General features: G+C 46.8%; 1 protein-coding gene across 3 annotated transcripts in view; it reads right to left on the reverse strand.

Moving 5' to 3' along the window:
- Nucleotides 1-22,684, reverse strand: part of Thsd4 (thrombospondin type 1 domain containing 4) — a 517,345-nt gene that overhangs the window by 469,606 nt on the left and 25,055 nt on the right. For 2 of the 3 annotated variants that reach the window (XM_055621780.1, XM_055621781.1), the window contains exons 3-4: nt 20,215-20,398; nt 8,196-8,265 (exon numbers count right to left, since the gene is read on the reverse strand). In XM_055621780.1, the coding sequence (XP_055477755.1) occupies nt 8,196-8,265; nt 20,215-20,288 (144 nt within the window). In that variant the 5' untranslated portion in view covers nt 20,289-20,398. The remainder of the gene's footprint in view (nt 1-8,195; nt 8,266-20,214; nt 20,399-22,684) is intronic. The other variant, XM_055621782.1, reaches the window with a different exon arrangement.

The following is a 22,684-nucleotide window of genomic DNA, read 5'->3' on the forward strand; positions in this document are numbered from 1 at the left end:
GGGCAACATTTTTATTTCTGCAAATATGTTGCACTTTTTGTAGCTACATCTTCCATCTATTCAGAGATGACTTTCTTCTCTTCCTATTTGAATGCCTTCTCTTTTCTTTCTTTCTCTGGGGCCTCGTCTTAAAAATTCCAGTTCTGGGCTGAGCAGAAGTGGGGGCCTCTGCCTGTTCTAGCTATAGTTCTTCCAGCACTGAATATTGTAGACTCTGTGATATATGGCCTTTGTTATGCTAAGGAAAATTCCTTCCATTCCTCATTTGCTAAACTTGAGTCAATTTATATACTATTGGACAAAAAAAATAGATTGAAGTTCACATTTTGGCATGTAGATATCCAATATTCCAGTATCATATTAAATTGGATATATAAAGCTATCTATCAAAAATCAGCTTTTCATACATACATGGATCAATTTTTATACTCCATGATTTCCCTTTATCAATTTTCCTATCTCTATGCAAACAACATACTCTTTATAATGATTACTCTACCTAACAAGATATTACATGGTATAAATCTTGCAATTAAAAAAATAAACTAGTTTTACTTATCTAAAGTCCACTGTGTTTCCATCTGGATTTTGAAATCATTTTGTCAATTGCAGCAAAAACATCTGCTGAAAATTGTATTAGCATGATGTCAAAGCTATAGAACAATTTGGGAAGAATGCCTGTCTCAATATTAAGTTTCTTCGGCCATAAACATTGCATATTTCTCTGTTGATTTAAGTATTTTTAGGATTCTGTTTTATTTCCTTATGGGTTGTAAGCTGTTCTGTACTGTACTTTGATAAGTTTAGCTGTATAGGACTACACTCAGATATAGGATATACATCTCTATACTTCAAAGGTATTACTTCACCGGTATAATGACAAGAGAAAGGAATCTATTCTCATCTTTAGTGTTATTCCTGTGTATGCAATATGACCTTATTTGTTTTAGATTTAAAATTTTCCTCTTTACCACTATCCTTGGGCAGTTTGGTTATGATCAGCACCATTTTCTTCACATTTCTAGTGCTTGAAATTCAATGATACTGTTGCCTCGGAGTTATGCTACCATTTCTTCAAGCATTTTTTCTGTCTCCCTACCTTCTCTCTTTTTGATATGCTGATTGCACGTTTGCCCTGCCTAAAATTACTGACGTTCTGTCCATCTGCTTAAAACTCTTTTTCTCCCTGAGTTTCATCTTGTAGAAGCTTCTCATCATATGTTCAAGTTCACTTGCTTTTTCTTCTGTAATGTTAAGGCTGTGCTTAAACCTATCCACTGTATTTCTCTAATTGTCATTTTCACATCAAGAAGTTTGACGTAGGTATTTTCTATCCTGCATCTTCCAGGCCTCTGCTGAGCTCCCTGATCATATGGAACGCCACCTCAGTAGGTTCCAATATCTTAACTTTCAAACTCTAAAGTACACGTCCATCCTGCGTTGGTTACACTTGATTACTCTCATCGTATGGAGAATGATGCAAGCAGGTTTCTGCTTCTGTGCATCCCTGTCGTGCTCAGCTAACGGCAGCTTTGGCTTGGTGGTGACTAGTGTTGGGTGTTCTACGTTCCTACACTCTGTTATTTCAGCGCCTAGGACTAAACCAGAGCCACATGCACCCCAGGCGAGCAACCTGCCAAGAGCTAGCCTGCAGCCCAGCACACTCTTCTACTTCTGAGCTTTATACGAGGATAGGGTTGAGTTTTAAGAGGCAATCGGATACTTCCGGGCACAGCCTCGGCCTTAAGCCCCAACACTGAAGCTAGAGTTTTCTAGGACTTCTATAGTAGCCTTGAGGTTGAGTTTTCAAAGTCCAGCCCCTGGGAACAGCTGATCTTCCTAGTTCTAGGTGAACACTAATGCACTATTTCCTTTCATGACTTGCAGTCCTTCTTTCCTCGGCCTCGGATGTTTTCCTCACACACACGTGCCAGCCCTGACAGGTGGCCTCAGAGTGCACTGCCCAGGAGCTCTACAGCCCCCTTCTGGGAAGCCCTTCCCTGTGTGAGCCTCCATCGCAGATCTCCCCACTCTGGCCTCCTCCACTCAGAGTCCACCCAGGGCAGGAAACTCTCACAGGGTGGGCCCTCGGTACACTGGGGACTCTTCCGGACTTAGGGACACTTGATTTCCCATCTCTTAGGATACTATCACTCATTGCCTAAAGTCCAAGAATTTCACCAACACTGGTCATATGTTCCCAAGGCATCTGGGGCTGTCTGGGGAGAGGGTAAGTCTAATTCCAGCTGCTTGTATTGACCGGAAACAAGTTCAGTTCTGTTGTCATGGTGGTCTGTCACATATCAATGTACTGTGACCTCCTGGCCGCCCTCTTGCTGGTGGCCTTTTTGGCCATTTGCAGAGTGTGGTTATTGTAAAGCAAGCAGCTATGGTCACTGTGTTAGTTCACATAGCTTTGTTTCCCCCGGTAAGGACCTACAAGAAAACAGGCAGATCACAGGAAGATGAGTGTGGCTTGAACTCGTGTCACTATTGTTTCAAAGCGGCTTCCGTTTTCAGGCGCCGAGCAGCATGAGGAAGCCCTGACGGAGCTGTCCTCAGAACACTTGTACTGACAGGTGTTTTCATTTCAGCAGCCATGGTGGTGACAGCTCAAGACTCTGCTTCCTGTTCATCCAGGGACAAGTGGGTCTCACCAAACAGCATTGCACCCACTTCTTGACCATTTGGGTGTTCCCTCATATGGGCCGTGTGCTCAATATTTACCCATTTAAATTTTTAAATTTTATTTTGGTGCTCACATACACGCATGAACCCACAGCAACACACAGTGGAGGGCAGAGGTCAGGCCCTGTGCGTCAGAGTCAGAGCTCTCTACCCCACTGTATCATCAAGACATCCGTTCTTCCCTGGCACTGTGAGAGCCAAGCATCACCCGGGCCACTAGGCTTGCCCAGCAAGCGCCGTTACCTGCTGAGCCACCCGCCCTCCCCGCTTTAGCCACTTTTAAATCGGCCTGCTTTTAAATCGGCCTGCTTAACTCTTCTTAACGTTCAACCCGGCTCCTTTGTGTATCCCGAGCACACCATTTGACTGTCTTCACTTGAACTGTACTTTGCCCTTTTAGAGTGTTCTGACTTTCATCAGTATTCAGCTTTAATACACTATGACCGTTTTCTACTCTGCGTGTCTGTTCCTTGGATTGTTTTCATAGTCCATGCATTCTGAGTGGGTGCCCCACCACTGAGTCATACCCTCAGATGCGTAGGTTATTTTGAAGTGTTTAAAATCACAAACGTACCCTCCTACATTACTCCTAGAAGCATTTGATTTCTAAGCATCAATAATATAAGTAGTCTTCTGTAACTGAAAGCTTTTTTGCTCTTCCACAGGCTTTCTGTTCAGCATCGAACCAGGCGACATGGTTGAGAGGGTACTAAAAGTTCTTGGCTGCACGACCCATTAATTCAGTGGTGACTATGACCTATCTTAAGGTACCCTACTTGCATCATGACTTGCTTATCAGTTAGCAAAGCAAATATTTTACTTCCCTCACTCCAGTCTGTAGTGTCTGCATTCTGTTTGCTTGAAAGTTTCTATAAACAGCAGGCTGCGGAGCGGGCCTCCTTTGGCCAGCAGCCCTAGCACTGAGTTTTTATTTCCTTTTTCTAGTTATCATCACTTTCTACATTTTCTATAGTAAATGAGAAATTTAAATTTAAAAAATAAACTTAAGAACCATTGAGCAATTAAAATTAATTGCATGTCCATGTCTAGAGGCTGAAAGGCACAGTGCTTGGGGCTGGGAGGACGGACGGCTGGGTTTCCGCAGCGCTCGCTGCATGTATATGGGGACCTGACTTTGCACCCGACACCTGTGTAAGGCTGGGCATGGTGGTACGTGTTTGTAATCCTGCTGCTTCAGAGTCAGAGAGAGGAGGATCCTGGGGCCTCGTTGGCCAGATAGCTTACCAAATCAGTAACAGACAGAGAGAATCGCTGGCTCAAAAAAAAGAAAAAAAAGGATATAACAACACACAAAGTTAACCTTTGGCTTCCAAACACAAGCACGTATGTACCCGTGTCTTCCACACATACGCAAAATAAATAAATTTAACATAAAATGACATTATTCCATAAGTTTCCTGGGTACAGTTTGCCTTGGCCATGTTTTTTTCACCCTGTCCTCTTCACAAATAAAGCCACACAAAAAAGAAAGAAAGAAAAAAAAAACTTTTAAAACTTCCATCATCTGCCAAGAACCAGCGATTAATTACTGAGACCAGAGGGGAACAGTCCTTGGTGGGGTTGTTAATTCTGCCAGAGTAAGAGGCCTTCGGATGGAAACATCTGCAAAGAGCTACTTGCGCTCTGCACAGGCCCCTCTGCCTGTGTTATTATATAGGACAGTTCTAAAGAGATGTAGCCAGTCACCCGATTGGCGCTGAGACGTGCATAGTTTACTTGACAGCATTTACAAATTATGTCTCTTGGTCGGAATAACTTATGCTGTGAAAACACTTCCATATGCTAAAGTTGGACACGCCACAGTAACAAGGAAGAAAAGAGAGCCTTTGGGTAGCTGGCTTTTATATGCACAGTCGACTATAATACACACAAATTAATGGCTCTGTCCCTAAAGAATCCACCTTAGAGGGTTTGTAATTTTTCTGCCACTCTCTACTAACGATCAGGAGTAGCAAATTTTACCTCAAAAGAGTGAGTCAGTGAGAATTCGATTATGAGTATATGTAATGAAGGCAACTGGGTAGCAATTATAAACCTCACGTTAATGTAAAGCTATACTATTTTTCTCCCAATTCCTTTGTGTCATCCAAGTCCTTAGGAGGAGACGATTTACACCGTCAACTTGCAGAATACACGTGTGTACACGCGTGTGCGCGCATGCCTGTGTGCACATGCTCCTGCGGATTTATGTGCCCACGAACGCCGCTCCATGTATGCGGCACGCGCAGGAAAGAGAGAAAGCTCAGGCACTGTTCTCAGGTGGCACCCACCATTTCTCGCTGATCTGGAGGTCACCACGTGGGCTGTGATGGCTGGTGGGGGAGTCCCAGGATTCCCACCCCACCCCTATCTCCATCTCCCAATGGTAAGCCATCACGCCTGGCTTTTTCAAACTCGGGCACCCCACTGAATGAACTATATCCTCAGCCCCCAGTTAATTCGTTTTCATCGCGACGTTGGAGCAGAGGTTAGCAAACTTTAGCCCACCAGCCAAATCCAGCTCACCACCTATTTTTGTAAAGAAAGCAGCCATGACTATTCATTGACACAGTGCCTCTGGCTGCCTCCCCCACCAGGAAGAGTTAAATGATTGTGACAGAAAGTATGGCCCAGACACAGCTCTTTATAGCCACAGCCCAGTCAATGAGCGTTTCCTTAGTCTTGTCTCTTCATAGGCACAGTGTTGCAGGCCCAGTTAAGAAGCATTTCCTTCGTCTTCCTCTTGCAGGCCTAAGTGAATGCCGCTACTGCCAGCTCTGCTTTGGTTGCCAGGTTTGGAGGGGTCACAGGATGACAGCCACAGTCACACAAAGCTCTAAGAAAACATCGAAAAGCAACCTCGCGCCCAAGGAAGCCCACAAGCCTTCTTTACTTGGACAAAGGACAAGAAGCGTGGCAGCCGAGACACATGTGTTACATGTGTTTATTATGTGGAGCAACTGCTCTGAAGTGTCTTTCTACTGAGCGACGAAACCTGTAAAGGTTAGGGGCAGGGGCTGAGCCTCGCCTTCAATTGCAAAGTTCTTAATAATATTTTGCCAAGGAGGTGCTATATAGCAAGATATTATGATACCGTTTTACATAGTGTTTTAACTTCAACACTGCAAAGCAGCTAACAAACCTTTCTTTTTTATTATCAGGAAAGAGAAAACCTTTGAGAAAGCTGAAGGGGGTGGACAAGACGACTCAGCAGGTAAAGGTGTTTTCTACCAAGACTGAGGGCCTGAGTTCAAGCCCTAGGCTCAACACAGTGGAAGGAGACAGCTGACTCTCGTACGTGTGCCTTAGCATGCACACCATGTTTGCACGCGCACATATGCACACGGGCACACACACACATATGCGCACGGGCACACACACATACCCATACAAGCACACATTTAACAAAAATTTTTTTAAAAGAAAAATGAAGATAACACCTATTTGGGACCCTTTTACCCTGAGATTCAATATTTATCATTCAAGTATCTTAAAAGACAAAAGACCACTGATGGGGAGGTCCTCCTCCCCTTCCATCTGACCCTAGTTTATCAGGTCTCATCAGGACTGGCCTAAATGTCCTCCTCTGTGGACTTAGGGAGGGGCAGGGAGGAGATGAGGAAAGGAGGGTGGGAATGGTAGGGAATGAGGGAGGGGGCTACAGCTGGGAAACAAAGTAAATAAACTGTAATTAATATAAAAAAATAAAAATAAAAAAGATCATTTAATGAGAACTTAAATTTTATACATCCTCTGAGGCTCTTTAAAATAAAATATGTAAGTAAAAAAAAAGATAAGAGATGGTAAAATAACTGGATTATTTATAAAATATCTTTAGTTATTACATATTTGAGTATCGACAAAAAGAACACCATCAGGGCAAGTCAACTATTAATCCCAATGATACCTAGCATTAATAATTGAGAGCACAATAATAATTTTTTAAAAAATCTTCGACTTATTGAAATTATGGCTGGAAACAGGAAGAGAAAGGAAGGGAGAGCCCCCAGGTTAGCATGGGGCGAAACACATGTCCAGCATGGGTGGAGGAAGGGCCCAGATGAGAGAATAAGCAAGTATTTATGGAATTATGGATAGAAAGTAGCCCAGATAGAAAGTATTACAACAATTGGCAGGGCAGGGCAGGGAAGGGAAGGAAGGAAATGATGGCGGGGATGAGGTGAGACACTAGAGTGAGAGGCTATAAATTCCCAAATCAATCTGGCAAAATGATGTTTGTGCCTTGGCCAGGTCCCACTCATTCCTTTAGTCGTTGAACAGCCCCTGACTGTGCCGGGCTCTACTCTAGAGTTGGGGCAGTGCGTGAGAACCACACTCATGGGGCTGACTCGCCAGTGGGGGACAAGGTGCCGTAGAGGCCTCCATCTGGTCCAGAAAAACAGAGCACAACCCCCGGATCTAAAAGAAACTGGAAAATAGATGAGAACACCAAGGACTGCTAGGCAGAGCTTTGTACACGTTCCTTTCTCCGTCCACCTTTGCTTCTGAACTTCTCCTGCGGAGACCCTCTTAGCAAAGGCTCCAACCAGCTCCCACCCACATCAACACAAGGCTACTCTCCTCTCAGGACCCAGGGCGCAGACGGGGCCATAAGGGCCTCTGTCCAAGAATCGCGAGACTACTGCTCAGGAGGCACTGCCGGAGCCAGCCTCCGCTCCACGGCCAAGCAGCGCCAGGCTGGCTCAGATACATGAGACAGGAGGAGCTCGAGGGGAAGCACGTTCTTCATGTTCTGTGGGCCCAGGAAGCTGGCCTCTAGGGAATGAACTCAAGGGCTCTTGTCAACTGCCTAGAGCAGTGGTTCTCAACCTTTCTAACGCTGCGACCCTTTAATGCAGTTCCTCATGCTGCGGTGACCCCCAACAATAAAATTATTTTTGTTGCTACTTCGTGACTGTATTTTTGTTACTGTTATGAATAGTGATATAAATGTTTGATATGCAGATATACAATATATGAACGCACAGGCTGAGAACCACTGCTCTGCACTAATCCAAAGGGAAGCATCAACAGGAGATGGTGCAGGGTGACAAAAAGCCAGGTCCGTCCTCCCTTCCTTCCTTCCTTCCTTCCTTCCTTCCTTCCTTCCTTCCTTCCTTCCTTCCTCCCTCCCTCCCTCCCTCCCTCCCTCCCTCCCTCCCTCCCTCCCTGGCAGCGAGACTGGGTCCTTCTATCAGGGATTCCAGCTCCATACTGCCTTGAAGGTGTGTCTACACAGGCACCAGCTCTGGCAGGTGCTCCCCACCTCTGAGTTGCCTCTGCCTGCAACTCTGGGACACAGATCAGAGCCTGGATCTGAACACGGGCTTCAGATTGAGTTCCAGGAACCTGAAAAGACGGAAAGACTGCTGACTATTCTAGAAACAGTGCTGCTCAGCACCAGCTGGGACTAACCTCCAGGCAGAACAGAGAGAAGGGCGGTGGTCATGGTGGCCCCACTCCCTCCGGCAGAGAAGCATATGGCTCTGTGAGTGGCCGCAACTTACCTTTCTGTGTTCGGTGGAGGGCTGCGGGCAGACAAGCTGAAAACCAAGCAGCAGGAGGGTGCCCAGGGCACTAGGAGAGAAAAAGAGCAACAGGCAGGGATGAGAGTATGACCTAGCAGTACCTGAAGGTAGACAGCATGGCCAGCTCGTTGCTGGAAGGGAGAGGTCAGCCCACAGGAAAAGGAAACAACCCCATGCCAGGGAAGGCCATGACTCGGAGGCAGAAGTGGGGTCAAATCCCTGGCCTGCTACCTCCTGGCAGCATTAGTAGGTCCGAGGCACCTTCTAGAAGCCTCAGTCACCCCTAAGTTGGCTCAAAGGAGTGGAGGAGGCTGAGTAAGATGGCTGCCGTCCGGCACACAGAACACAGCACGTGCGAGCGTGTGCTGGTTGGCAGGGTAATGAGCTCAGCCTAGGGTTCTAGCAGCCTTGGCTGGCCTTTTGGTAGCACACATTCTTCATGGGTGGGAGTAGCTACCTTAAGCCGCACTCTCACCAGCCCTGCCTAGAACTTGTCATTTTAAGTAAAAGGCCGATATTGGGCGGGGGGGGGGGGGGGCAGAGGCAATAGAAAGCAGGATGAAGCCCTGGTTGCAGATACATCTAGGCATGGATCCCAATCCTCCAGTCCCAGCTGGGTGACCCTGGACAAGCTGGTGTCTCCAAGCAACAAATATCCTCATCTTCTGTGAAGACCATGCTATGTGACGGGGGTGGGGGAGGTAGGAGGATATGGGGGACGGGGAATACATAGGTAATAAGTCAGAGGAGAAACGAGGGCTGGAGAGATGGCACAGGCAGGAAAGTGCTTGTCACTGACAAGGAGCTGAGTGTCGTCCTTAGAAGTACACTTTAACAAAAAGCCAGGGGTAGCGGCTACTCAGGGAGTTCCAGTGAGCAACCTTGTCTGAAAAGGGGGTACAGCAGCTGAGGAATAACACCTAAGACTGTGCGCCAATATGTTTTTAATTAAGTAATCGTGTTAAGTATTAGTAGTGTTAACACTATAGATGCTAGAAAAAACCTCACCCCAGGTCCTTTCCCAGAGACACTTGTTTTTCTTTCAGTTCTTGCAGCTCTCTTTGCTACAGGATGGGCTACTTTTTCACCTTTTTATTGACTTTACAGCCAATCGCAATCCCCTCCTCCCCCTCCTCCTAGTCCCACCTTCACACCTCCTCCACCATTCCCCCACCCCCTTATCCTCAGACGAGGGGAGGTACCCCATGGGTCCCAACCCAGCCTGGCACACCAAGTCCTGGCAGGGCTAAGCGCATCCTCTACCCCTGAGGCCAGCCAAGGCAGCTCAAGCACCCCACAAAGGCAACCGAGTCAGAGACAGCCCCTGCTCCGACTGTTAGGAGCCCCACAGGAAGAACGAGCTGCACATTTGCTAATGTGTGTACGGGATCTACGTCCAGCCGTGCACGCTCTTCGCTGGGTGCTTCAGTCTCTGTGACTACCCCATGGGCCCAGGTTAGTTTACTCGGCGGGTCTTCCTGTGTTGTCCTTGACCCCTTGGGCTCCCTCAGTCCTTTCCCCCAGCTCTTCCACAGACTCCCAGAGGTCAGCCTATTGCGGGCTGTGGGTCTCCGCCTCTGTTTCCCTCCTCTGCGGGGCGGCCCTCTCAGAGGACAGCTATGCTAGGCTCCTGTCCGCAAGCACAGCAGAGTATCATTAGTAGTGTCCTGTCAGGGGTTGGCTCTCCCCCTTGGGGTGGGCCTCAGGTTGGGCCAGTCATTAGTTGGCCATTCCTTTAATCTCTGCTCCATCTTTGTCTCTGCGCTATTTGTAGGCAGGACAAATTTTGGGTCACAAGGTTCTGTGGGTGGGTTGGTGCCCCCCTCCTTCCACTAGAAGTCCTGCCTGGCTACAGGAGGTGGCCTCTTCAGGCTCCATATCCCCCTGCTGGTAGAAGGGGTCACCCCCTATAAACTCCCGGAAGCCTCCCAATCCCAGAGATGCCCTCTGACACACACTGATTTCATTTACTCGACCAGCCTTTTTTTTTTTTCTATTTCCATACATTTGCCTGCAACTTTTATGATGTCATTTTTTAATGTCTGAGTAGTGCTCCATTGTGCAAACATGCCACATTTTCTTTATCCATTCATCTGCTGGGGGACATCTCAGTTATTTCCTGTTTCTGGATATTATGACCATGACAGTGAACATGGCTGAGCAAATGTCTCTGAGGTGGACGAAGCATCCTTTGGGTATACAGCGAGTGGCAGAGCTGGATCTTGAAGGAGATTGATTCTCATCTTCCAAAGGAACTGCCACACTGATTTCCACAGTGGCTGTGCAAGTCTGCACTCCACCAGCCAGGGAGGAGGGTTTCTCTGACTCCACACATCCTCACCAGCACGAGATGTCACGTTTCTTGTTGATCTTAGGCATTTTGACAGGTGTAAGATGAGATCTCAACGTAGTTTTGATTTGCATTCCCTGAGGGCTAAAGATGTGGAACATTCCTGTAAGTGTTTCTCAGCCATTTGAGTTACCTCTTTTGAGAATTCTCTATTTAGACCTGTACCTCATTATTTAACTGGGTTATTTGTTTTCTTCATATCTAGTTTCTTGAGTGCCTTATATTTTTTGGATATTATCCCTTTATTTCCTGTGTAGTTGGTTAAAAAAAATCTTTTCCCATTCTGTAGGCTGAGTAGCACAGACTTGAAATTCCAGTACTAGAAAGGTAGAGGCAGGCGGTCCTGAGGATTTTCTGGGTAGCTAGCCTAGCTGAAATGGCAATCTCCAGCTCGCTGAGAATCACTATTCAAAGTAAGGCAAACAGTTCCTAAGCAATGGCACCTTTATATCCTCACACATATATACACAAAATGAATCTTAGGGTAAAACGGCAGTGGACCAAAAAAGCCACCAACGTGTGCTCCGGTGACAGGGAGGAACATCTGGAGACTGGCTCCCAGGCAGTGGAGTGAAGATGCTACCTCTAACCCCACTAGACTGTTTATTCCAGAAATCAAAAAGGCACACACCTTAGCTGGAGAGTACACATCCCAGGTGGCATGACCTTGGTTGATCACCTTTCTATGCCTCAGTTGCCAAATCTGTAAATGGGGATAATGTAGCCTTCCCAGGACACCTTAATCAAACTAATGCTTAAAAACATACATTTTGAACCTGTGCCTACAAATCAGCATAATTTCTAACCGAGCCTGGCAGTGCTTACTTTTTTCAAAGAAAACCAGATTGGGCTCCATTACAAACACAAACAGCCGCTCCATAACCGTGCCATACCTCAGCCCCCAGAGGCCCTCACAGAGTGGCCACACACTTGTAGTGCCACCAGGAGCAGTTCTGCATAACCACTGATTCCAGACTGTGCTGGGACATTCAAGGGGCAGAGCAGGAGAGGGAGAAGGTTAAGTTTTCCTGTCTCAGAAGAACTTACTCCGCCTTGCCTGTCAGTTTTCCTCTTCCCTCAGCTCCTCAGCCTCTGCTTAGCTTTTGTGTCACATGAGACTTTGTCCTTACTGCCTAGAACTACTCCATCTTCCAGCCAAGACTGCTTCCTTTCCCCCAAATGACTCTTGTAACATTTACATGTCTCTCTCCTCCCATTAGAAAGTACCACAAGGCTGTGGAGAGAGCACAGTGAAGAAAGTGCTGACTGCATAGCACAAGACCTGAGTTCAAGCCCAGCCAGGTGTGACATCTCTCCCATGGAATGCCACAGGTCTGAGGAAACAGCGACAGACAGGCTAGCCTAGCAGACTCAGTGAGCTCCAGGCCAGTGAGAAACATTTAACATTTTCTCAAAAAAAAAAAAAAAAAAAAAAAGAAATAAGGAATGGGTGGATGACATTTTCAAAAAAATACCTAAGGTTGTCCTCTGGCATGCAAACTACAACCATCCATACCGTATATAGCTACATGCACCTCCACCCACATGCAAGCATACACCTCTACACACACACACACACACACACACACACACACACACACACACACACACAGATACACCAAGCGTACAAACTCATGCGTAGATTGTAGCATTAAGTTGTGGAGGGCATTAATTTGTCCTCGTCTTATCTCCTGTACCTAGCAGAATACCTAGATACAGAGAGTGCTTGGTACATTGAATTAATGAATAACACGATGAATTAATGAATGGTGCATGGAACTAATGAACAGTACCTTGAATGAGTGAATGGTGCCTCTCCATCCTAATTACCTCTGAACTTTTAGACAGATGGAACTGATGGGAATGAACAGATTTTATAATGTTCAAAATAATTTCTGAAGCTTCTAAGTGTTCTTTTGTAAACATTCTTTCATTAAAAGGTTTTTTTTTTTAAATAATTTCTCTATGTTACACCCAGCCCAAATTTCACCAGATTTTCAAGAGAGATATTTGCTGATTTGTCTCAGTGCAAAGGTTCAACATGTGTCTCGTCTCTTCCCTAGCTGGGCCCTGGTGAAGCTCAAACACATAGGAATCCCCAACAAAATCATTCTGGGATAAAAATCTTAGCTATTAAATGGGTTCTGCTCTGAATGGAATAAAATAAATTCCCCCAGAGGGGACATTATTCTTTGGGCTGCAATAACAGCAATATATAACCCCAGGGGCCAGAGGAAGCTCTGCCAAAAGCTGATGGTTTCCACCTCTGCTCAGCGGAGGCTGTCTTGGGCTACCTAACTCTGCTCACACATACCTCACTAATTGATAGTCTGTCCCTGCGCCCACACTTCTTCCAAACACAGGAGAACCCAGCACAAACCCCTGCTCCTCCTGACCCAGTTCCAGATAACTGCTAGGGAATGGGAGCTCGTGTATGTGTCTGTGTGAGGCTCCTGGGTTATTTCATTTGGAGAGTTTGCTTTGGCAAAGGGCTCTCAGCTTGCAGCATTTTGACAGACTGAAGGCTACCAGGACCTTTGGCAAACAAGTCACAAGCTACCCTAAATGTGGAAGTGGGAAGCCACATACCTCCTAAGACTTTCTGAGCTACCTTGCAGTCGAAACTATCCATCATTTCACACCAATTAAAGAAGCAGAAGAAGAGGAGGAGGAGGAAGAGGAGGAAGAAGATGAGGAGACAGATAGGCCATTTATCTACAGCTGGCATAGGTTTCAAGCACTCCATGAGAAAAATAATTCTCAGTGAAATGGTGTAAGATTTGCATCACGGAACTAGGGCCCTAGGCTTCTGTATTTGCCTTGGCCAACTCTGCTCCCCACCCCCCACCCCCACCATCCAACCCCAGCAAGAACTATTTTTCACCACTGCCTTGTCCACACCCCTTCAATGGACTCAGTACCATCTGAGCACCTCAAGTATTAAAACAAAAACCCATCTCCTTTCATTTCTCCTGTTAATACAACTCAGGAGATACTTAGGGAATAACCTAGAATTGAATCAACCTTCGCCAAAATCTCAGCAGTGCTGTGCAATTCCCCACTTGGGTCAGCCACACCCCTGTCCCCAACTCTAAACTGGCAAGACACTGGCGCTGCTGGGGACAACAGCATTAGCTCTACAAACTAACCACCTGCCGTCTTACACATCCATCTTCTTTACCAAGGCCATCCTTAGCCACATGGCAAGTTCTAGGACAGCTTGGGCTACATGAGACCCTGTCGGAGAGAGACAATTGGAATGATGAAGGAGAGGGGGAAGAGGAGAAAAAGAAAATGATGGCAGCAGTGGCAGGCAATTGTGTAAATTCCAATTGTTTAAAGTGTAATTTATACATTTCCCCTATTTCTTATAGCGTGTAACTTACCTTAGTCATCTAGCATCACCAGGGTGAGTACCATTCAAGGCACTGGTCTCTGGTGCACACAAAGTCTCTGGAGCACAGAAGACTTCTGGCCAGAGAGAAAGACCCTCTGTCTGTCTGTCTGCCTGTCTGTCTGTCTGCCTGTCTCTCTGTCTCTGCCTCCTCCCTGCTTCTCTCAGGTGAAAGACAGCTCGCCATACAACTGTGTCCTCTTAACCTGGCTCCTGTCAGGTCCACCCCCCTGGCCGGGGAAACCTTTATACAATCAAGCTGTGCCAAATCAAAGCCAACAGGCTTCGGGGAAAGGCCTGCCTGGTCGGTGTGAAGTGAAACATTTCCATTTACAGCGTGGACTTAGACACCTTTCTAACTGCGTGTCGGGTTTTATTGCTTATTTCCAGGTCCTCGGCGTTGCAGCCATTCGTGTTCTCTGGAAATGCAAGGTGCTCCATCATGCCACAGCTTTTTATTACTCAGGGCCCTTTGGTGAGTCTCCCCGCCACCCTCAACTTATGATATATTTCTGAACCCAGCATAGTGGGTCAGTTCCAAACAATTAAGGGAAGAAATGAATGGAGTAGAATGAAGAGAAGAGAGGAAAAAATAAGAGGGAAAGAGGAAGTACTAATGAAATGCTAAATGAGGGGCTAGGGGTGTGGCTCAGTGCTGGAGCATGGACTAGCATGCCTGAAGCCTTATCCCAGCACCTTCTAAGGCACAGCATGGCGGTTCTGTTCTGTGTTACCAGCACCCAGGTGGGGGGGAGGAAGGATCAACCTCAGCTACAGGTAAGTTTGAGGTCAGCCTGGGCTACATGACACCGTCCGTGTTCAAGGAAAAAGAAAACAAGAGGAGGAAGAGACAGGGGAAGTGGGGGCTGGGGGAAGCAGGAAGAGGGAAGAGGAAAGAAGAGAAAGAGGAGAGAAAGGAGAAAAGAGAAATAAATCAGTGAGGCTGTGATACAACGCTCCTCATCATTTTTTAATACATCCCATAATTCCCCATGGGACAGACAGTAAAGCTAGAAAAGTAAAGGACAGTGAAAGGAAGACTCTTTCGGATTAGAGCAATTGGTCCTAACTCCTAAGGAAGGAAGGCAGAGCAGTTACCTGGGGAGGCAAGGAATGGAGAGCTGGCAGCCCAGTGATCACACCTTGACACCATTCAACTCCATCTCAGTACAGAATGTTCTAGCAAATCCCACAATCAAGCACTGAGTGACGAGGACAGGGTCCAGGTACAGGGTTGTGCCAGGCATAAGGCAAAATCAATCCTGTCTGGATGCCTGCCGTCATTTTATAGGTAGGCCTTGCCAGGGCGCACCTCCAGAAATTCATTTGATTTCCTCTGGCCTCTCTGCCTGCCGTTCAGATGGCTCCCACCAGAACTCCACCGATGAGAGTCTAGTAGGTCTTCCTGGACATGCGTCTTCACCTCCCCATCAGCATAGTGGCACTCTCAAGCCCAGGTTCCCAAACCTGTTTACCTGGGTAGCACTGCTCTGTGAATGCACAGAATACCCACGCGGCTGAGGGAGCCGTGAGCCAGAGCACAGCAGGGGTAGCTGATGGTGTCTCTACAAAAGTGAGCTGAATGCTGTGGAAAGATTCAGTAAGGGCAGGCGGCCAAGGGGGAGGCAGCTGCTGGCAAATTAGGTGTGGATGAGATAAGTGCAGATGATTAGGGGCAGAAAAGAAACCTGTAAAACCCAGAATAAGTCTGTCCTCAGACCGCTTTGTGAGTGTCTTTAAGTTCTCACCCGGCTTTAAAGTGGAAACCTCGGATAATGCTTGCAGGGTGGGGTTTGTGCAGAAAAAGACAATCAGGGCTCGTGCACACAGAAACGCTCTTGGCCCCACATCAAAACACTGTGCGCGAATGTACATGTGTTTTAAGTTTAAAGTAAACTATATGTCATTCGTATGGCTTCCACACGTCAACCTACTTCTGTGATTAAGTCACTGATCATCCTGGTCAGGAATATAAAGCTTTGTCCTAATTTCTCTCATCTAAAAGATAATTATTACTTCATGTGTTCAATGGTCCATTTTAAGGTTCCTGGTCAGACGGGCTACGGGTTGCATGGCCGGCCTGCCACTCATCTGATACTCTGATGTATGGACTGAATGTCACCCAGTCGTGGCGGCTGCAGCTCACACAAATCCTGGCCTGACTTTTCATCTGTCTTGCTTGTTTGGGGTTGTGTTTAAGACAAGGTCTCATTAATACCTTTAGCTCTCTGCCCTCTTGCCTCAGCCTCCCCAGTACCAGAATTATAGATAGCTGCCTATAATAACCATGCCTGGCTGGCCTGTCTTAGAAATACTAGGAAAGTTAAATATTTGACTCAGTGGCCTCTTTTCTTTTTCTTCACTTCATCTTTCTTCTCTTCTCTACCCCCCCATCCCCTTTTTCCTCCTTATTTCCTGAGCTCTAGCAAAGGGACAGTGATTGACCCCTGACCTTTCTGAATGCCAAGTATTTCTTCACCCTGGGGGAGACTGTAGTGTTTACTGACTGCACCTCAAATAGCCAACCCTATCTTGGACACTCCCACACACAGGCAAAGAGTTCTCTGAGCCCACTTCCCCTCACATCTGTCCTCAGGGTCCTTTTCAGTGGCCCCAAGAGCAGCCACCCTCCTCACTCTCATTTCCTCAATCCCTTTTGGTTGTATATCTAAGTGGAATGGCTGACAGGCATTAAAGTAATAATACTTTACTGGAGTATATATCAAGGAAAAGAGAGACTAATGTTTTCAAAGACTAAAACCAGACACTTGACCTAAGGCCATGGACTGTAAAATCCTTAAAATGATCCAGACCTCTCCTCCATAAGACCTATAAAATTCACCATCTAGCTGTAATGACCCTAATTACATCTGCATCTTTTCAAAAACTACCGTTCAAAATAAAAACGGCCAAATCAATTCTATTTCCTGCCAATGTAACCACCTCCTTGGCATTTAGTAGCTTTGTTTCCGCTTATGTTTTCATTGGAAACGTGAAGCTTGTCAGCTCTGCTAAGGTGCTGAGAAGTGAGGGAGAGCACCTGCCACTCCTAGGCTGGGGGTGGGAGTGGCTCTGGCTGGTGATGTCAGCTGACTATCTCGTCATGGATTGCTAAGATTCCCTGTGAGAAAATCTTGTTTCCTTTCTTTTTTTAAATTTATTTATTTATTTTTTTATTCACTTTACATCCTGGCTGTAGCTCCATCCCTCCTCCCTTGCCAGTTCCATTCTTCCTCCCTCTCTCCTCCCCCCTTGCTTAATTCTCAGAAAAGGGGAGCTCCCTTTCCCATCTAGCCCAGTTCATCAAGTTGCATCAGGACTGAGCATGTCCTCTTCCCTGGTGGCCTGGCAACATAGTCCCAGCAGGGGAAAGTGATTAAAAAGCTGGCAAGTGAGTCCATGTCCAATGCAGTCCCCATTTCCCTCACTAGAGGACCCACATGAAGCCTGAGCTGCCCATCTGCTACATCTTTGTAGGGCGCCTAGGTCCAGTTCAGGCATGGTCCTTGGTCAGTGCTTCAGTCTCAGCAAGCCCTCTGGGCCCTGGTTAGTTGGCTCTGTTCTTCCTGTGGAGCTCCTGTCACCTCCAGGTCCTTTTCTCTTTCCTCTCATTTTTCCACAAGACTCCCTACTCATTGCCCAGTGTTTGGCTGTGAGTCTCAGCATCTGTTTTGAGGCGCTGCTGGGTAGTGCCTCTCAGAAAACAACTCTGACAGGCTCCTGTCTGCAAGGTTAGCAGAGTATTGTTCATAGTGTCAGGGGTTGGCACCCTCCCATAGGATGGGTCTTTGGTTGGGCCAGGCATTGGCTGGACATTCCCTCAATGTCTGCTCTCTCTGCTCTCTCTATCTTTATCTCTGCTCATCTTGTAGGCAAGGTAAATTTGGGGTCAAAGTTTTTGTGGGTGGGTCGGTGTTCCCCTCCCTCTGCTGGGAGACTAGTCTAGGTAGAGGGTGTTCTCTTCAGTCTCTGTGGCCTCTGCTACTAGGAGTCTCTGCTTGAGTCCCCCTCACATCCTCCCAGGAACCTACGCTGTCTTAGGTTTCCAGCCTGTCACGGAGATACCCCACCCTCAGTTTCTCTTTTCTCTACAGGCCTTCAGTCCTTTCTCCCTTGGTTTCTCCAGGTCTGGTCTTCACCCTTTTATGCCTCCACCTCCACCTTGTTCCCTCTCTTCAAACAAAGGCAGATATAATGGTGCTAGAGAGATGGCTCATTCAGTAAAGTGCTTGCTATGCAAGCATAAGGACCTGGGTTCATATCCCCAGAGTCCATGTAAAAGCCCCGGTATGGGAACACAGCAGCACGGAACTGTAATCCTAGTTCTGGGAGGGGGGTGGTGGAGAGTGGAGGACCCCTCAGGCTTGCCTGGCCAGTCAGTATAGGGACTCAGTGAGCCCCAGGTTCAGCAAGACACCCTGTCTCTAAGAGAAGATGCCTGGATTAGACCTCTGACCTTCACATGCATTCGCCACACACATATGCACACGTGAATGCACGGGTGGACACAAACATGTGATCATGAACATGCACACTCACATATACCACACAACACACACAAATGCATATACACACGGGGCATGTTATTTGAAGTCTTTAAGAAATACAACACTTCTGTGCCACTTGGGACATTTTCTTGCTGATTGGTAATACATGTAGACAAATTTGATTTATCTAGCTTCCTCCGACCTTTTTATCCAAAGGGATTTTACTCATCCTGGAGCTTTCCTGTGCATCTGAGCTTATCCGGAATTTAAGAACCAGTTCTTTCAGGGTTAAAATCTTAATGCATGTGTCCCCCACTACTGGCTTTGACTAGAATTCTTTTCATTACTGCAGACTCTGAGCAGAGCAGGAGCCTATGTTAATTCTGGGGCTTCACTGTCTCTTCGATGTGGATGAAGTTGACTTTCTGTTGTTCTGTGGCTTGGCAAAGACTGGGGACTGGGGATGGATTTTAAACTAAATCTCTGCATGTGGGAATTGTGAATCCCCTTCAATCAACCCCCGTCTCAGAGGTTTTCTGGGCAGCACGCGTCTAACTGCAACCTGCTTTCTCTCTAGGTAGAGAAATCCTTTGACTCTTCCCATCCATCTTCACGCATCTGGTTGCTCCGATAAATATGGAACCGTGCTTGCTCCTCTTCCACCAGCTTTGTCGGGGATGTCTCACTCTGGATCCAAACTCTCTCCCCCAGGGCATTTGGGAAAGCATTTCAACAAAAGGCATTGTAGCTTTGGTTTTGTTTGTTTTAGTTTGCTTTGTTTGTAAAAGATAAAATACAATTACATGGGCCTGGAGATAAAATACAATTACATGGTGCACGCGATGGTTGGGCCAGTGAGATGGCTGGGTGGGTTAAAGGCATCGTGATGCCAAGCAGGATGAGGCCCATGGTGGAAGCGGAGAGCTGACTCCCAGAAGTTGTCCTCTGACCCCTTCATCTCCCCCCACCTCTGTCTCTGTGTCTCTCTGTCTCTGTCTCTCTCTCACACACACACTTTTAAAGATACACAGTGGGTAATGCATGTCTGGCTTCTGATGGGGGTGGGGCTTTGATGGAAAGCTTCAGTTTAAGCTCCTGTAGAATCACCTCACCCACCCACGTAATTCCCATTTTCTTTCTCCCGTCCTGACAGCGGACCTGTCGAAACAGTCTTTGCCTCGGGACCCTGTTCAGGGCCTGCCAAGCTCCACAGCATCACCAGCCACACAGCAAATCCGCATGCAGCCTCCAGGAGCTCCCAGCAAGCTAAATTCAGAGGTGTTGGGAATGTCTTAGAACCGATGCCCAGCGCAGAGGTAGAAGGCAAGCCTGCTGTGAGGCCTTCCTCGGAGAGGAGTGACTACCATCCCACACCATGCTCTGGCCAACACAAAAGGGGCATCCATTCAAATTCCAGGATGTAAAGGAAAAAAACAGCAAGGGGACTTGCTCTGCCTATGTAGCCTGGGTGGTCAAGTGTTTGAGGCTCCTATGTCTTTTGGGGAGCCTTTTTGGTGACAGCAGCTTGCCAGGCAGAGAGCCCCCTCTTGTCCTCCGCCTGCTCTTTCCATCCAGTTCAGTGTCTGGCTGTAACTTCTACTTCCTTGTCCCCTAGTGCCATGTGACACTTGCAGAAGAGGACTAACGGTCCCACTGGCTTGTCTTCATTTCTCACTCCCCTATGGTTCTGCAACAGAACTTTGAGATCTTCCATAAGTTTGGCACATGCTGTATGTTCAGAAATAGCATATGGTTTGAGGGTGATACCTCAGCTGGTGTGAGGACTGCCCAGTGCACACACAGTCACGGATTCGACTCCCACCACTCCATAACCAAGACATGGTGGTGCACACACACAATCCCAGCCTCTGGAGGTGGAATTGGGAAGATCAGAAGTTCAAAGGTCATCCTTGGTTTAGAGAGTTCAAGGCCAACATAGGATATAGAAGACCTGTTTCAAAACAAATTTTCTTTTTAAAATTTTTAAAAATGTATTTATTATTGATCACAGTTTATTCACTTTGTATCCCAGATGTAGCCCCCTCTCCCATCCTCTTCCAATCCCACCCTCCCTCCCTCTTCTCCCCCCATACCCCTCCCCCAATCCACTGATGGGGAGGTCCTCCTTTCCTTCCATCTGACCCTAGCCTATCAGGACTCATCAGGACTGGCTGCATTGTTTTCCTCTGTGGCCTGGTAAGGCTGCTCCCTCTCAGAGGGAAGTGATTAAAGGGTCAGTTCATATCAGAGACAGTCCTTGTTCCCATTACTAGTGAACCCACATGGACACTGAGCTGTCATGGGCTACATCTGTGCAGGGGTTCTAGATAATCTCCATGCATGGACCTTGGTTGGAGAATCAGTCTCAGAAAAGACCCCTGGGCCCAGTTTTTTTTTGTTTTTGTTTTTGGTTTTTTTTTGTTGTTGTTGTTGTTGTTGTTGTTCTGTTGCTCTCCTTGTGGAGCTCCTGTCCCCTCCAGGTCTTTCATCTCCCCCTTCTTTCATAAGATTCCCTGCACTCTCCACAAAGTTTGGCAGATGATTCCCATCATCTGCTTCGATACCTCGCTGGGTAGAGTCTCTCAGAGGCCCTCTGTGGTAGGCTCCTGTCCTGTTCCCCATTTTCTCCCTCTTCTGATGTCCGTCCCGTTTGCCTTTCTGAGTGAGGATTGATCATCTTACCCAGGGTCCTCCTTCTTGGTTAGCTTCTTTAGGTGTAGATAGTCTGGAGGCATCTACATCCCTGATCTCAAGCTGTACACAGAGCAATAGTAATAAAAAACTGCATGGTACTGGCATAGAAACAGAATGGTGGATCAATGGAATCGAATAGAAGACCCAGAAACAAACCCACACACCTACGGATACTTCATTTTGACAAAGAAGTCAAAACCATGCAATGGAAAAAAGACAGCATCTTCAACAAATGGTGCTGCTCTAACTGGATGTCTACATGTAGAAAAATGCAAATAGATCCATATTTATCACCCTGCACAAGCTAAAGTCCAAGTGGATCAAAGACTTCAACATAAAACCAGACACACTGAACCTGTTAGAAGAAAAAGTGAGGAAGAGCCTTGAACTCATTGGCACAGGAGACAACTTCCTGAACAGAACACCAACAGCACAGGCTCTAAGATCAACAATCAATAAATGGGACCTCACGAAACTGAAAAGCTCAGTAACACAAAGGACACTGTCATCAGAACAAAATGGCAAATTTTATTTTAAAGCATTAAGCTTTAAGATTACCAAATGTTAATTTCAGATGCTCTGTTGATGGCTGGATTTACACAGATCAAAGGGGAGGTTTTTCTGCCCTCTCTTGCTGGCCTCTGATGTATCTGGGACCATGTCATCAACGCAGTTTTATGGTCCCTGTGGGATTTTGGGTTTCCAGCCTGCATGCGACTGCTCATGTAAAATGTTACAAGCAACAACATACTAAAGCACCCTGAAACACTACCGTCAGTTAAATGCCAGGCATGGGCCCCGAAGCATCTGCTCGGCAATGCTACCGCCTGGCTGGGCAATCGCATGTAGTGACATCATAACATGTTACAGACCGTTTGCGCTTTTAGCATGCGCTGTCAGCACCTGCGACTAATGCCCGGCTAGAGCGGAAGCAAGGCTGAGATGGCCTGAGGATGCGGCTCTGAGCAGTGTGTTCTCCCTTCCCTCTGTCCTGATTCTCAGTCTACAGGAAGATCTCCACCCTCTTAACTCTCACCCCAAACCTCAGGGTGACCGCAGCACAGAACTGTCATCATCTGCTGGACCATACTTGGGTTGTTCAGGATGCTCGTGAGACAGTGCAGCTAAAACAACCACTAAATAAGCCCAATGCAAATGCAAGGAAGACGTACAAGAATCACCCAGAAATCCTGACTTCAAATGTTGGTATTCATTACAACAGATCCATTGATCTGATGTGTTTAAATGTTACACATTTGTACCTCGAGAGCTCATTTTTACCACTAAAATCCTGTTGTCTATTTTATATATTGAGATCTCACATAGGATTTTGATGAAATAAAATTTGAATATTTATTCATTATTATTTGTGTGTGTGTGTGTGTGTGTGTGCGCGTGTGCGTGCGTGCACGCGTGCCACACACAAGCGTGCATGTCACAGCGATCACGTGGAATTCAGAGCACCATTTCAGACGTCAGCTTTTTGTTCCCACCCTGGGTACCGGTGACCAGCCTTAGGTCATCAGGTCTACAATGCAATCTC

The sequence above is a fragment of the Psammomys obesus genome, unplaced genomic scaffold, assembly GCF_907164565.1.
Source record: "Psammomys obesus unplaced genomic scaffold, mPsaObe1.curated_primary_1811, whole genome shotgun sequence".
In the NCBI taxonomy this organism is placed as follows: Eukaryota; Metazoa; Chordata; class Mammalia; order Rodentia; family Muridae; genus Psammomys; species Psammomys obesus.